Source organism: Penaeus monodon, chromosome 19 (genome assembly GCF_015228065.2).
Source record: "Penaeus monodon isolate SGIC_2016 chromosome 19, NSTDA_Pmon_1, whole genome shotgun sequence".
NCBI classification, from domain to species: domain Eukaryota; kingdom Metazoa; phylum Arthropoda; class Malacostraca; order Decapoda; family Penaeidae; genus Penaeus; species Penaeus monodon.
This window is the reverse complement of record NC_051404.1, coordinates 26,710,514-26,711,842: the sequence shown is the minus strand read 5'-3', so window position 1 is coordinate 26,711,842 and position 1,329 is coordinate 26,710,514. Positions and strand designations below refer to the sequence as shown.

At 40.8% G+C, this 1,329-nt stretch overlaps 1 protein-coding gene across 1 annotated transcript in view; it reads right to left on the bottom strand.

The window, feature by feature from the left end:
- Positions 1 to 1,155, bottom strand: part of LOC119585370 (fibronectin type III domain-containing protein 1-like) — a 3,946-nt gene extending 2,791 nt beyond the window's left edge. The window contains exons 1-2 of the mRNA XM_037934039.1: positions 951 to 1,155; positions 156 to 428 (exon numbers count right to left, since the gene is read on the bottom strand). Of these exons, the coding sequence (XP_037789967.1) occupies positions 156 to 428; positions 951 to 1,155 (478 nt within the window). The remainder of the gene's footprint in view (positions 1 to 155; positions 429 to 950) is intronic.
- Positions 1,156 to 1,329: the final 174 nt, after the last annotated feature.

Genomic DNA, 1,329 nt, shown 5'->3' with positions numbered 1-1,329 from the left:
CAGAGAAAAACTGATTGCACCCAAACATATTTTGATCTATAAACTTATAAATGCAAGGAGTACGTAAAATCAACTATCCACCCACCAACAAAACACTAAGTAATACATAAGTTACATAAATTAAAGAAATCAACGAAACAAGAATCGTTACTCACGGACATCCAGAGTGCGTGACGACTGAGACGTCCTGTTGCTGACGATTCCAGAGAAAGAAACTGTACTGACGAAGACGGTGTAAGATGTACAAGGTTTTAGGTCACGGAGGTGAATCTCCCTTTCTGTTATATCTTGGCACGTTTCGAAGGGCGTGCTCGGTTCGTAGTAACAGACGTGGTAGTGGTCGAGGCAGTTCTCGAGCGACGCCCAGATCACGTGCAGGGAGCTTGTGTTAGCGCTGTTCACGAGGAGGCTGTTGACTGGTTCAGGGTCTGGTGGAAAGGTTGGGAGAAGGATTCAGTGGATAAAAAAAGGCTTTAATATGTGGACTTTGAGGGGTTGGGAGAAGGATCCTATAACAGAGAAACGTTTTAGGTATGTGGACTTAGGGAGGTTGGGAGAAGAATTAAATATATAGAAAACGTTTTTAGGGAATCGACTTTGGAAAGGTTTGGAGAAGGACTCAATAGACGGGGAAACATTTAAGTATGTGGACTTTGGAAAGGTTGGGGGAAGAATGTAATAGAGGACTTTTAGAAATTATATCCTTGTGTCTTTGGAACAGAATAATGATAGCAATTTATTTCGTCATTATGGTACTGTGAAAATAATTTCTTCAGTCATCAATCACGTCTCATAACAAACCCAAAAAGGCTTCTTTTAAGGGCAAGGATCATTTAAATAACAAAAATATTCCTTCCCGAACTCCAAAATCACCCATTCTTTACATATATACCAATAAACTCACCATCAAACCTAACCAAACAACGCCCCATCCCCCTCTATTAAACGCCCTGGATCTTCCAACGTGGCAGCACTCAGTCTCACTCCGGGTCCTGCCTTCCCCGTGATCGAGACGGGCAAACACGTCAATGGTATAATTCTTTGCAAGGAAGGAGAGGGTACACTGTGGCTATAGTGCTCACCTCGGACGCCTGTTTCTGTGAGGTGAACAGTCCTCACTTCGCCGTAGGAAATGACGTACCTATAGAAATCCATTTTTCGGGAAAACTATAATAATCTGTAAATTAAGGTTGATTTGTGAATGGTGATTTTTCTGTGTGTTTTATTGATAAGTTAGTGTGGTCATGTGTGTTAGTGGATTTTCGTATTGGTTTTGCTTAAATCTAAGAGAAGATTAAGTGAAAGTAAATTATAAATAATTCACTGTTT